The sequence below is a fragment of the Grampus griseus genome, assembly GCF_964374135.1.
Source record: "Grampus griseus genome assembly, chromosome: X".
Classification (NCBI taxonomy): domain Eukaryota; kingdom Metazoa; phylum Chordata; class Mammalia; order Artiodactyla; family Delphinidae; genus Grampus; species Grampus griseus.
Window position 1 is genome coordinate 70961672 of NC_138999.1, and position 13569 is coordinate 70975240.

At 33.6% G+C, this 13569-nt stretch overlaps 1 protein-coding gene across 2 annotated transcripts in view; it reads right to left on the reverse strand.

Moving 5' to 3' along the window:
* The window catches only part of RPS6KA6 (ribosomal protein S6 kinase A6), a gene marked incomplete at both ends in the record, with an annotated part of 165886 nt that overhangs the window by 62663 nt on the left and 89654 nt on the right, over positions 1-13569 (reverse strand). For both annotated transcript variants that reach the window (XM_082681412.1, XM_082681413.1), the window contains 2 exons: positions 6290-6327; positions 6621-6727. In XM_082681412.1, the coding sequence (XP_082537538.1) occupies positions 6290-6327; positions 6621-6727 (145 nt within the window). The remainder of the gene's footprint in view (positions 1-6289; positions 6328-6620; positions 6728-13569) is intronic.

Genomic DNA, 13569 nt, shown 5'->3' on the forward strand with positions numbered 1-13569 from the left:
CCTGACTTCAATACTTACTATAAAGCTATAGTAATCAAGACAGCGTTGTACTGGAGAAAGACTACACCCACACATACATATATGAATGCAACAAAACAGCGTCCAAGAATAGACTGACATATACAGTCGCTCTGCTATTCTTGTTTTAAAACTGCAAATTTGTTCCAATGCGATTGATACCTTATTGTTACCTTTCAGAGATTTATACCACTCCACAAATGTCCTTTGCTGTACTTTTCTGACAAAACTGACATTTAACACTAGAGTTTGCTTGGCGAATATAACATGAATTTCAAATTTCAGCTTGGTTTATGTGCAATTTTGCCCACAAGAAATAATAGGTGAAACACTAGAAAACTGCACCTAGTTGAACTGAGCCAAGCAGAAATACATACATGCACACACGTCAAATATCTACCAGCTATTTCAGCACATCATGTGTGTTACAAGCCACTTCTGTTCACCTGTAGTATTAGAACTCCCAATTCCAGATAATTTACCTCCCACTACTTCACAATAACTTACAAACTGCAACCTTTCTGATGCCAATTATAGAAGCAAATTTCAGGATTTTTTCAAGGTAAGGTATCATATTTATTGTAGTATTTATCTATTCTTAATCAGTTAGAACATATAAAACAATGCCATCATTTTTAACAGCCTCCTATCTTTCTTTAATGTGTCACTGGTTATATATTTTAGTGTTAAACCCCGAACACCATTTTCTCCATAAGTCATATTTTTTACTATGCAATTATGCATAGTACAGTGATTTTTAAGATCATATGTGTTGCATTATAACAGAACTGGCTATATATATAGCCAACTGATTTCTGACAAAGATGTAAAAGCAATTCCATGGAGAAAAGGTCAGTCTTTTCAACAAATGGTGCCAGAATAACAGAATATTGATATACAAAAATCCGTCCTCATACCATACCTCATAAACAAACATTAATTCAAAATGAATAACAGACCTAAGTGTAAAACCTAAAACTACAAAATTTCCAAAAGAAATACAGGATAAAATCTTTGTGAGCTTGGGTTAGGCAAAGATTTCTTAGATACAACATCAAAAGTATAATCCAGGGCTTCCCTGGTGGTGCAGTGGTTAAGAATCTGCCTGCCAATGCAGGGGACATGAGTTCGAGCCCTGGTCCGGTAAGATCCCACATGCTGAGGAGCAACTAAGTCTGTGCGCCACAACTACAGAGCCTGCGCTCTAGAGCCCGTGAGCCACAACTACTGAAGCCCACATGCTACAACTACTGAAGCCCGTGCGCCTAGAGCCCGTGATCTGCAACAAGAGAAGACACTGCAATGGAAGCCCATGCAATGCAACGAAGAGTAGCCCCCGCTTGCCGCAACTAGAGAAAGCCTGGATGCAGCAACAAAGACCCAATGCAGCCAAAAATAAATAAATAAAATAAATATATATATTTTAAAAAGTATAATACATAAAAGAAAAAAGTTGATAACTGGATTTTATCAAAGTCAAAAAGTGCTCTTCAAAATATATTGTTCAGAAAATCAAAAAGAAACTAGAGACTGGGAGAAAATATTTGAAAATCACATATCATATAAAGGACTTGTATTCAGAGTATATTTTTAAAAACTCAAATTCAGTAATAAGAAAACAAACAACCCAATTTTTTTAATGGACAAAAAAACCTGAACAGACACTTCTCCAAAGAAATACATGAAAAGATGCTCAATGTCATCATTTGTTAGGGAAATGCAAAATAAAATCACAGTGAGGTACTACTCTATGCCTTTTACTAGAGCTAAAATAAAAAAATACTGACAATACCAAGTAATGGCACGGATGCAGAGCAACTGGAACTCTCATACATCGCTGATGGGTATGCAAAATGGTACAAGCACTTTGGAAAACAGTTTGGAGGTTTCTCATTAAGTTAAACACACACTTCCCATATGATCAACCAATCCCACCACTTGGGTATTTACTGATGTGAAATAAAAAATTATGTTCACATAAAACCTGTACAAAAATATTTCTAGTTGCTTTATTTGTCACTGTCAAAAACAGGAAACAACCCAAAAGCCCTTTAATTGGGGATTGGATAAACAAACCATGGTACCATCATAAAATGGAATACTACTCAGCAATAAAAAAAGAAATTACTGATACACACAACAATATAGATGAATCTCAAATGCATACTAAATAAATAAAGCCAGATTCAAAAGACTATATACTGTCTTCCTATTTATATTATTTTGTGGAAAAGGCAAAACCATAGGACCAGAAAGCAGATTGGTGGTTGTCAAGGGGTAAAGGGAGAATTGATTTATAATGGGAAAATTCTGGGGGGTGAGGGAACTGTTTTATATCTTGATGCTGACTGTATGCATTTGTCAAAGTTTGCAGAACTATACACAAAAAAGTAACTTTAAAAAATAAACTTTTGTATTTTGAGGCAACTGTAGACTCACACGCAATTATGTGAAATACTACAGAGATCCCGTTTACCCTTTAGCCAGTCTCCCCCATGGTATTATCTTACAAAGCTGTTTTACAACATCACAACCACAATAATGACAATGATGCAGTCAAGATACAAATTAGTTCCATTATCACAAGAACAATGAGTTTTACTCTATGTAAATTATACCTTAATTCTATAAACGAAAAAATTATAAGCCCTATAATTCTCTTTTAAAATAAAATACAATATTAATACTTAATTTTAGGACCCCTTGAAACTGATTTTTTAACCATAATCAATATTTTCATTTAAAAATTACTTATTCTTGTATAATAACTGAATGCATTATGATTTTCAGCATAATTTTAAAAAATCTTTTCAATGTACTATGCTCTTTCTCCACATTTTAAGGCTTTTAAACTCTGCAATTCCATTTCAAAATTAAATTTAATGAAACCTAGTCTCTGAGGTCAGTTCAGCTGAATATAACAACATACCTTGTAGAGAAGAACACTGGCTTCTTTGGCCAGTCCACAGAGAAGGAAGAGGGGAAGAGAATTTTCTTATCCTCTGTTACCTTTCAGAGATTACACCACTCCATAAAGGTCCTTTGCTGTACTATTTCTGACAAAACTGACATTTAACACTAGAATTTGCTCAGCAATCAACGGACAAAAATTTTTACAATAATAAGAGTTAGCTACAAGATTAAATAAGACATATGTTAATCAGTGTTTTTTCCAAAACACTAATTTGAAAAGAAAATGTAGAAATCAGCTATATAAAGGGTTTTTGGCGGGGGGGGGGGGGTGAGATATACCTTTGTTTCCTTAAATGACTCTTTTAAAGATGTTAAATTTTAAAAGCATGTCCAAAACACAACACTTTTATGAGTATCTACTATATGTAAAAGTAATTTCAGTGCCTAATTTTCAGATAGCCATAAAAATTACTTAAAACTATTTTCTTATGTATACATTTTTTTCTTAAATATTCAGCTCAAGTACTGTGTGATTTAATTTCTGACACTGCATATTTTATCTTCCCTCTCTTTATAAAAATTACTTCTGAATTATGTCCCTCAGAAGTGATTCTGGAGACTCCAGATTCCCTTTCCCACCCAGGTTTGTAATACTCTTACATCCATCCTTGTCCAAATGCCCTGACCCTCCACATCCATAGCACCCTCTCCTCACACCTGATTCCCAGTTCTGGCCTCTCCTGCCTTTTCATTTACAGGGCTGTGTTGTTAATTGAGTTAATGTCTCAGAGAAATTAGATCCTTTGCCTAAAATGAGAACCCTAAGGGCTCACTGAAAGTACTACACATGACTTAGCACATTTACCAGACCAGCCAAAGCATGCAAACTTGAACAAGGAAAACTGAACTCAGGAAGAGACAGCTATGGAATCTTTCTGTCTGCTTCTAAAAAGATGCCAATGTGACCTGTGCTTCCTCTACAAATTCCACAGGCTGTGATAGAAATGAATAACATAGTTCACCAAATAAACCAAAAGAATAACCATAGTTCATCGAGCAAATAGTACTCGATGATAGTATTCAAAATGGAAGGAAGGAGATAGGAAGAGAAGGAGGGAAAAAAGGAAGGGAAGGAAGGAGGAAAAAGGCACAGCAGGTAAGAAAGCAAGAAAGGAAGAAAAAGAAAATAAAGAAAAAGAAAGGAAGTATAAAAATAAAAAGAAATTAAAGGAAAGAATGAAAAAAAATGAAATGTCTTAAAACACTTGCTATGAATGGTCACACTTTAACCAACCTTACTGGAATGTTGTGAGGTTACATCCATAAATTTATTATTCATTACAAGACTTTGAATTCTGTTATGATCATGAAACTGTAAATTATCTAATATTTATCATTGTGTACTTTCTTTAAAGAAATATTGGTGTCACTTTAAAGGAAAATAGATTAAATTGTTTAAAAATATATATAAATCACAGTTTCTTCCTGTCACAAGCCTTGTGTCCCTTGCTTATAAATTAACATTGATTCTAACTACTCTTTACTCCTCAGCCCGTTTAAGTCCAAAAGGTGTAAAAGCAGAATTCATATTATAAGACTAAATATAAAACAAGTTGACATCATTATTCACCCAATTAACCTTAATGTAGAAGAGAGATATAGGTAGAATTTATTCTACTCTTTCCCCACCTTTCTTCCTCACCCATGACAAAACAGGCATAACTTATTAAGAAAAATGAAAAGAATTAAATTCTAATTAGCATTGCAACTAAAGATTGACTGTTGTAAAATAAAAATTATGTATTATATAAAATTTCAAAACTCTACTGTTCTCTTCATATTTCTCTTCCTTATCCTCTTTGAATCTCTTTAAATCTGCTTTGCTTCTTTCATATAGTAGAAAGAGAATCAGGCTATGAATCAAAAAAAGATTTACTAAACTTTACTTGAACTTTGTCACATTTACTTGAGCTTTCAAGTTAACAACTTTATACTTTATTTTTACATTGAAGAAGTATACTTAGGAATTTAAAGCAACTTACCTTTAAAGTGTACTGGTCCAAAATTCTCTGTAAAGCCCACATCTTCATTTTATCTCTGTTTTAACATTCTGATAATTAAATACAGAATTTACTATCTATTTAAAACATAAGTAACCTTTTGAGATTGGCTCACTCAGCACAATGCCCTTGAGTCCATCCAAGTTGCTGTATATATCAAGAGTTATTTCCTTTTTATTGCTGGGTAGTATTCCATTGCATAGATGTATCACAGTTTGTTTATCCATTCACTCTCTGAAGGACATTTGGGACATTTCCAGCCTTGGGCTATTACAAACAGAGCTGCTATGAAAATTCATGTTTAGGTTTTTTGTGTGCATGTAAGTATTTATTTCTCTAGGATAAATGTTCAGGTGTGTGACTACTATACAGTTCTATTTATATCATATTCTTAAAATAACAAACTTAGAGATATAGAACAGATAAGTGGTTGCCAGGATTTAGGGAAGGTGGGAAGGGTGACTATAAATGGGCAGCACAGGAGAGTTCTTTTGTGGTTATAGATCAGTTTTGATTATTGATTGTGGTGATGGTATTTGACTCTACATATGTGAATAAAATGTCATGGAGATATACACAAAGACAAACAAAAAAAGAATATGTGCAAAAACTGGTGAAATTCAAGTAAAGTATATAGTCTAGTTAGTTGTAACTGTACCTATCAATTTCCTGGGTTTGATAATGCACTGTAATTTTGTAAAGTGTCACCATTGGGGGAAGCTGGGTGACGATACACAGGACCTCTTGGTACTATTTTTGCAACTTATTGTGAGTCTATAATTATTTTAAAAGTAAAGGTTTTTTTTAATGGTATAATAAGGATACCTTATGCCTAAAGGTCCTGTGAAAATTATCAGTGTTTCACATACAGTAAACACTCAACATTCAAAATAAAGTAAAATAAAATGTGTTTTTACAAAAGAAAGAATAAAATGAACCTCTTATTATGAAACACTTGGTTCAGAAGTTTATAATTCACTATATTTCAACTGTGATAACTACTTATGATAAATCTTTCAGCCTAGACTGAAACAAAAATGATGTGATTTTTCCTAGAAAACCAAATGTCATTTCTTAATGAGGACAGTGACTCTACCATATAATTTTTTGGTATTACAATTAGAGCATACTGAGAGTTATCTTATCCACCCTTTAAATGAATTTTAGTTCACCAAAGAAATAAACAAAATGCAAATTAAATCAAGAAAGAGGGAAAAGAACAGGCTTAGACAAATATATATATTAAAATAACAAAAAATATAAAACAGGCTTAGGGTAGAATGAGAAAATTTGCATACCTGTTAACTTGATATGTCCTATTTCATCAAGCAAAATGCTGTAAAGCAAAATTCACATTCAACAACGTGGGATAAAATATTTTTACATAAAACATTTACATAAAAATCATCATAAAAGAGGTCAATATCTATTTGATATACTGGAAAATTTTGAAATGACTAATTTAAAATCAATGGGTATCTTATGAAGATTACTTTTTAAAGTAAGTTTCATATAACTGCATAATTCACGTATATTTTCATATAATCTTTAAAATATAAGACTTAATGGAGAAAAAAGTAGTTATAGAAATACTGGTAACAGGGATACATAAAGACAATATAGCTTTACTTTTCTGGCTTCAGGTCTCTATATACAATTCCTAATCGGTGCAGATGATCCAAAGCAAGGGCCAGTTCTGCGAGGTAGAATTTCACATCTTCCTCTGTAAACAGAACCTAGAATAAAATAATAATTTACCATTTGATCTTTTTTTTTTAAGGTTGAATTTATTTAAAATTTCTTCTTTAAAAACCAGTAAACAGACAAGTCTAGGCAAACAAGAAAATAAAAGAAGTATATAGATGGAACTAAACTATTTAAGAATCCTTCTCAGACTTCCCTGGTGGTGCAGTGGTTAAGAACCCGCCTGCCAATGAAGGGGAAACAGGTTGGAGCCCTGGTCCGAGAAGATCCCACATGCCGCGGAGCAACTAAGCCAGTGCGCCACAACCACTGATCCTGCGCTCTAAAGCCCTCAAGCCACAACTACTGACCCCATGTGCTGCAGCTACTGAAGCCCACGTGCCTAGAGCCCGTGCTCTGCAACAAGAGAAGCCACCATAATGAGAAGCCTGCACACCACAACGAAGAGTAGCCCTCGCTCACTGCAACTAGAGAAAGCCCGCATGCAGCAACGAAGACCCAATGCAGCCAAAAAATAAAAGTAAATAAATAAATTTAAATAAATAAATAAAATAAAATATACTGAAAAATTTTTTTAAAAATCCTTCTCTTCAACATTTTAATGTAGATCTTCCTAAAACATATTATGTAGCTTGCATATCTTTTTACCCTGAATGTACTGCACAGGATTTACCTTTTTAAAAATGACTTAGTGTCATAATTCGGTTATTATATTTAGTACACTACTATATAGGGATGCTCTCAGGATCTTTGCAGTATATTAGATATTTTGTTTTAGCATTGGTAATTCCACTATTTCCACTATTTTCTCTTTCACTGTCTACTATCACTTCTCAGGAATTTTGCTTTTAGCAGCTCTACTAACCTAAAGCTTCAATTATACCAACAAAAGTTGTCAAATTAGTAACTCATATTAAACACGGTTCTAAACCCAATCTCTGACCTAAGGGGTAGCTCCAAGACTCTTCTGCTAGTAGAATACATGAGCTTAAAGGCACTGAATTCCTCAATCTTTTTCTGCCTGGGAACAGAGGTGCTATGATGAAGTGAAAAGTGCACTGGACTTAGAATTAGAATTAGCAGTGTAATGTTTGACATTTCACTTAGCCCTCGGGGCTTCAGTTTCCAAATCTGTAAAATAAGGATAATAGTATCTGCTACATCTACTTAACAAGGTTGTTTTAAGAGTCAGCTTAGTTTATGTGGGGAAAAATACTTTGTAAATTGTAAAATCCTATGTGTGTAACCATGAGGTATTATTGTTATAGGTTTATGTCTATATCCATTCAAAAGTGAGTGTTAATTTACACACAAAATTGGGCATTACTCAACCATTAGATGTAATTGTTAAGATTTATCAAGGGCTTCCAATTGGCAAAACAAATAACTTGTCTAGAAATTGGTTATTTTCATTAAAGAAATATCTAGATTATTAGGAAAACTCAAAATTTTAATGAAATATCATAAAATCTTATAACTGGCTTGCCCACTTAGAATTATGGCCACTGAATTACATTATGCAGACTCAGGTACTAGTAAAATTTCTGAGAATGAACAATGAAAGATAAATTTTGATATTATACCCACTTTTTAAAATGTTCTATAGAAAAACAATGATTGTTCATTATCTAAGTTTCAGGAGAATTCATTTGAATATTATAATGGTAAAAGTATAAGAACATCATTTTCACTTGGTATTTTATTAAGAAGAAAAACAGATGTTATCTATTTCACTTCTGAGGAAGGCTAATCAAAACGTTCATGGAAATTTAACACATAAGAAAACCCTAAACAAAAGTCTTTCAAACGCTAAAAGAAGAAAACTGCCTAGTTTACAGTTTATGACAAGCATATTACCTTGTCATGAAATTGTCTCTGAGGAAAGCTTCATGATGGACACAAATAAGAAACTTATTAAGTAACTATCACGTGCCAGCCACTTTTCATTATGTTATTACAATCTGTTATTACAATCTTCTAAACAACCCTATGAGGTAGGTATTATCACCACCTTACATATGGAGACTCAGAGTGATAAAGTAACTTGCCTAGAAAAACACAGTAAGAAGCAGGCAGGATTTGAACTCAGAAATAATTGTCCCTAAGAACTACCTCTTCCCCAGAAGTCACTTCTGCCATATGTTATGTTACAACTTTTTAAGTTTCAGGTTCACTACCATTAATGTTTTTCTATTCACTAATTATCCTGAGTCTCCCCCTAAATAAAAATCATCTAAAGCCCCAGCACCGTGAGGTAAGGACTGCTAGTCTTTCTGTCTGCTCTTCAAGTCGTTCACGTATGTATCTATGAGGGTGTGTGTTTTAACATATTTGAGATCACACTACATAAACTATTTAGTGGCCTCCTTTTTCCCCACTTAATATTGTATTATAGGCATTCTTCTATATCTTTAACTTATTAATAAAGAGTTTTCAATAGCTGTACAATCTCAACATACTAATTTACTATAATTTACCTAATGTTCATTTAGGTTATTTCCAGTTTTTCACTATTATAAATAACTCTGTAAATGCATATATATTTTTGATATTTATGGTTATTTCCCCAAAATGGATTTCTGAGAAATAAAAAAGCAAATACTAGGCAGTCAAGGAGAATAAATAGTCCAAGACTCTCGACATACAGAACAAAATTATTTGTCAAAGGGTTACAATAACTTACATTCCCATCAGCAGCTTATGAAAGCATTTGTCTTACCACATCCATGATAGCATTGAATATATCCTTTTAAAATATCTTTTCTAATTTGATATATAAAAATGGAATCAATTGTTCTGATTCTTAGGCTATATAATTTTCCATGTCTAGTGGCCTTTCCATTTTTTTAGTGAATTATCAGCAATGTTTTTGCCTATGTTCCATTATTTACTTACTGTTTTTTCAATTGGTACAAGCCCTTTAAATATTAAAAATGTCAGTCCTCCATCATATTATTTGTAAACATTTTCCCCACTTTGTGCTGGTTTTTGATGTTCAGTAATTCTTAATTTTATGTAGTCAAATTTATATATAATTTCTGTATGATTTTACTTCATTATTTTAATGATTTAGGAGACCTCCATTCAATAGTCAACTACACATTCAGTTGCATTTTCTTTTAGCATGAGAAGTTTTCCAGATTTAGCTCTTTAATGTAAGTAATATTTATCTTTGTATGTGGTAGTGATAACAATTTAAAATGGTTTTTTTCTGAAATTCCTAACCAATTTCTCATATACGGTTTACTGAACAATCAATCTCTTTGCCATTAACTTGTGATTCTTCCTCTATTATAATAATATATGGTAAGTCATATATACCAGAATATTCCTGGACTATACAGTATGTTTCTAATCTTGTGTTGATACTGTGATGGTTTGCTTATAGCAGTAGCTTTATAAAGTTTTAAACAAGAGGTAGGGCAAGGAAATGGTGTTCTTTATTTTCAAAATGTCTTAGTTCTTTTCACTTGTTTACTTTTCCAAACACGCTGATAAAATCATCTGTCAATTCAAACAAGAATTCCTATTGGGACTTTGTTTGAAATTTTGTTAAGTCTACAAATTGATTCTGGAAGAAATGGAAGTTTTATAATTCTCAGCCATTCATCTCATTGTATTTTCTTGACATTAGCAAAATATGGTATGATCTAAGAGGTGTGTGTGTGTGTGTGTGTGTGTGTTTGTGAGGAGAGAAATTTGGGAAGGTGCTGTTCCCTTTAAAATATATATGATATACATTATAAATTTCTTTAACAAATACAAAAATGTATTTTTAAAAGTCTTTTTCTAAGGCATAAAGTTCTCATTTTTGATGATATAGCAGTTTTTTGTACATACACATGAAGTATAACCAATAAAAAACTTATTAATAAGCTGTCTATAGAAGTAACCATTAAATCATTTCTTAGCAGCCTGTTCAATGAATATACGGATTTATTGTCTTTTGGGAAATGCATTTAAAATGCTTGTTCTTACCTAATATTCCAGACTTAGGAATCAAAACTTACTGACTGCATCTCTGTGCTAGTATGGGTTTAGATAGTCCCACATCGAGAATGGAGGTCTGAAGAGTTTAAAAGAAAATTAGAAATGACTACAAGTAAGAATTTCTCAAACATATTCTTCACGCTTCTACAATCTAACACAAGAAATCATGAATACTTGTTATACTATTGTCCCTCTGTGTCTTGGAACCAGCTTTTAATAAGGTCCTTTAAAGACCCACTGGGAAGGGGGTCCTAGACAGACCCCATCACATACTGAACTCTGTTTTAGAGTAAAGAATATACCAAGGTCACAGTCTATGTTCATGCATGGAATGTTCTATACTGGAGGTAGACAGGTAGAGGCAGACAGAGAGACAGGTTTTAGCCACTTAAGCACTAGCTAGCATCCCAGAATCACACTGTTCCTTTCTCACAGCAAGTTCTAGAATTCTGAGAATCAAGAGTAGTTTTCTCATATTTTAATTATGGAAGTGAAATGTTGAACCACTATTACCCAATTAAAATTCTACTCCCAGACTACCACTTCAAGACAAAATAAGGTAGACAAAGACAGGATTTAATCTCCCATCTGAAACAACTAAAACACAGGACAAAATATATGAAATGACACTTTTCAAGACACTGGACATCGCAACAAAGGACAGTGAATATTGAGAGATGGAAACAACCATACAACTGTCCTAGCTCACTACCTGGAAAGAGTTCTTAAGCAGCAATGCAGGGAGGGCAAAGTCAGGCCAGAGCCTGGAAGGCTCCTGAGTTGATGAGATGGAGCTGAGAGAATGGGGAGACAAGAAGGACAGAATTCATAAGATAGAGTACAGAAGGGAGAATTACAGAGAGAGAACCGTAGAGCTATGTAGATGGTCTCTCTCAAGTATTCAGCAGAGAAATGCTCAGCGCATGTGAGTGAGGAAACCTGAGCCAGAAAAATAACCAATGGAAGTATTAGAGGGACTAATCCATGGAACTCACACAGGGCCAGGAATAGTTCCTATTACCTCCACACAGAGCAGAAAACCTCATAATTCACAGGGCACTGGACAGAGTACTCAGATGCTTCACAGTGGTGTAAAATCATCCCGATTAGACACTGCTCTGGTCCAGTTTAACAATCTGAAATAAACTAGTTCCGCACAAATTCCAGAACAAAGTTCAATAATATTTATAGGAATACAAAACAATCCATCACCTAACAAGGTGAATTTCAGGATGTCTGTCATCCAATGAAGAATTCCCAATCATGGATCTAAGGAAACTACTTGAGCCCAGGAAAAGAACAACCCTAAAAGATTTTTAAAAAAGAATTCACAGAGCTCACAAAGGACCAGGATAAGTCCTGTACCAAACAGTGAGAGTGAAAAATCTCATAATTGATAGGCTGGTTAGAGTACTAAGAAGGGTCATGTTTCAGTATTGGGAAAAATTAATCCTAAATTCTGCTTTGGTACCACATAACAAAGGTTAAAAGCAAGACTCAACAGGTTAACTGCATCCCAGAACAAAGCTAAATACTACTTATAAGAAAACACAAGTATCTAGAGTACAAGAAAATTAAATTCATAACACCTGCCATCCAATAAAAAATGACCTGCCATCCAATAAAAAATGACCATACAATTATGCTGCCACTGAAGCACAAAAGCAACCATAGACAATACTTAAACAAATGGGTGTGGTTGTGTTCCAATAAAACTTTATTTACAAAAAAATCAACAGGCCATATTTGGCCTGAGACTATAGATTCCTGACTCCTGAGTTAAAAATTTATACTACAAACCCTAAAGCAACTATTAAAATAAGACAACAACAAAATGTTATTTTGATAAAAAGCCAACCAAAGGTATAAAAATAAAATCATGTAAAATAATTAATTAAAAATAAGGCAGCAGGGTTTCCCTGGTGGCGCAGGGGTTGAGAGTCCGCCTGCCAATGCAGGGGACACGGGTTCGTGCCCCAGTCCGGGAAGATCCCATATGCCGCAGAGTGGCTAGGCCTGTGAGCCATGGCCGCTGAGCCTGCATGTCCAGAGCCTGTGCTCCGCAATGGGAGAGGCCACAACAGTGAGAGGCCCATGTACCACAAAAAAAAAAAAAAAAAAAAAAGAGGCAGCAAAAGAGAAATAAAAGAACAAAGAACAGAAGGGACAAAAATAACTCCGTGAATAGAAAGATGGAGATTCAAACCCAACCATATCAATAGTCAGATTAAATGTTACAAGTCTGACACACCCATTAAAAAGCATAGATTTTCAGACTGTATAAAAGACAGGGACAATTACATGCTGCCTTAAGTACTGCACATTAAATATAAGGACAAATAGATTAAATAAAAATATGGAAAACAATATACTAAACTAACACTAATTTTTTAAAAACCTGGAGTGCCTGTATTAATATTGACGTAGATTTCAAAGCAAAGAACATTAGCAGGGATAAAATAAGTCATCTCATAATGACAAAGTGTAAATTCACTAAGAGGGAATGATAACCCTAAAGGTTTACACACTTAATAACAGAACTTTGAAATACATGAAGCAAAATCTGACAGAAATTCAAGAAGAAATAGATAAATCCATAATTATAGTAAAAGGTTTCAATCCCTGTCTCTCAAAAAATGTTAGAACATGTAGAGAAAAAATTAGGAAGAATATAGTAGACTTAATACCACTATCAACCAACTTAATCTAATCGACATTTACAGAACCTTCTACTACCCAAAAGCAGAATACACATTCTTCTCAAGTACACATGGAACATTTACCAAGATATACCATGTTCTGAAGCATAAAATAATTTAAGTGAATTTAAGAGAATTCAAGTCATACAAAGTGTGCTTTATGACTACAATAAAATTAATTTAGA